The sequence below is a fragment of the Nematolebias whitei genome, chromosome 19 (genome assembly GCF_014905685.2).
Source record: "Nematolebias whitei isolate Nwh7 chromosome 19, NemWhi1, whole genome shotgun sequence".
Taxonomy (NCBI): domain Eukaryota; kingdom Metazoa; phylum Chordata; class Actinopteri; order Cyprinodontiformes; family Rivulidae; genus Nematolebias; species Nematolebias whitei.
Window position 1 is genome coordinate 38,000,525 of NC_056516.1, and position 1,647 is coordinate 38,002,171.

General features: G+C 48.7%; 1 protein-coding gene across 1 annotated transcript in view; it reads left to right on the top strand.

The window, feature by feature from the left end:
- cica (capicua transcriptional repressor a) overlaps positions 1 to 1,647 on the top strand; it is a 45,299-nt gene that overhangs the window by 32,421 nt on the left and 11,231 nt on the right. Inside the window, exon 12 of the mRNA XM_037693497.1 lies at positions 476 to 1,196. Coding sequence (XP_037549425.1) covers positions 476 to 1,196 — 721 coding nt within the window. The remainder of the gene's footprint in view (positions 1 to 475; positions 1,197 to 1,647) is intronic.

Sequence of the window (1,647 nt, forward strand, 5' to 3'; positions counted from 1 at the left end):
TTTTAGCTTTTAGTTCGTATTTTGTCACTTTTAGCTGGCATTTGTTATTTTTAGCTTTCAGCTAGCATATTGTGGCTTTTACCTCAAGGCTAGTATCTATTGTTTTTTTAGCTTTAAGCTAGTGCTGTGCTACTTTTAGCTTCACCAATTCAGTTTTAGCTTCTTCAGAACATTTTAGCTGTCACAGAAGAAGCTGTTTCTCTAGTTTTGTTTGTTTTATATTTTTAAACTACATTTTTCCAGATTAGAATTTCTGGGTTTGTATAAAATGTATAATTTTTATTTTGTTCAAAGTTTTTGTTGTCGGCTGTAATTTTTGCCTGGGGGTCAGTTTTCGTGTAAATCCTCCGAGAGTTAATCGTAACAGTTGATGTTTGAGGAACTCTTCTTCAACAGTAAAAACAGACTTTTTAAAACTCTTGAGTTAAGAACATAAAACTTTTCTTTGATCTTTGTGCATCTCTCTTCCCTCCAGCCTGAAGCTCCCTCCTCCCCCTTTGTCCCTCGCTCCGACTCCCCCTCAGTCAAAGCGAATGGAGAGGGAGGAGGCGCTGACGATGGAGCTGAGACGAAGAAGAAGGGAGTCGAGGAGGGGAGTGAAGGAGAAACCAGAAGAGAGGAAGCAGCAGGAGGTGGAGGAGGTGGGCAGAGCGTCCCCGTCGCTCAGGGCTTCACTCATGTCCTCGGGGGGGTGCGCCCGACTCCAACTGTGGTGACCAACGTGGTGCGCCCCATCGCCAGCACCCCCATCCCCATCGCCAGCAAGCCGGTGGAGGGAGCCATCACCCTCAGCTCACTCCCGCAGGAGAAGGCCACTCTTCTGATCGGAGGAGGCGGAGCTCAGCACCTGCCAATCACCGCAGGGGGTGGGTACCTGTCATCATCCTCCCCCCCTGGTCCAGTCAGTGTAACCTCCGTGGGGGGCAGCAGCTTGGTCACTAGCCTAGTTCTGGGGGGGTCCTTCCCTGCTGCCCATACTCTGCAGCTCATCAGCCCTCACCCCCAAACTCATCCACCCATCTTCCACCCCACCTCCTCCTCCCTCACACCTCAACCCAAGCCGCTGGCGCAGGTCCAGTACGTCCTGCCCACCGACAACCCGTCCTCCCCACAGCTCACCCACCAGCACATCCTCCCCCTGCACACCAATGGCGTGCAGTCGGGGGTGGGGATCCGAGTCAGCCCCAAGACCAGAGGTGAGACAGGAAGTGACGATCGGCTGACAGAAAGAAGCAAATCAGTTTCTTCTCAGAGGTTTCACAGAATTATCTCGTTCTTTCTTAAATTATACAACCACAGTTCTGGAAACGCTGATTAAAATGTTTAAAAAGTAAAAGATAAAAGTTTCCAGTTTCATAAATCCACATTTTATTCACAAAAATCATCGTAAACATCAAACGTTTAAACTAAGAAGTTACATCAAAGTTGTTGCAGGTCCGTGTTTCCCTCAGTGAAGCCTCCTGTCTTCTTCACAACCTGCAAACATCCAGGACCTGAAGAGACCAGGTGGAGGTTTTGGAGGATCTGAAGAGACCAGTTGTTGGAGGTTTTGGAGGATCTGAAGAGACCAGTTGTTGGAGGTTTTGGAGGATCTGAGGAGACCAGTTGTTGGAAGTTTTGGAGGATCTGAGGAGACCAGTTGTTGGA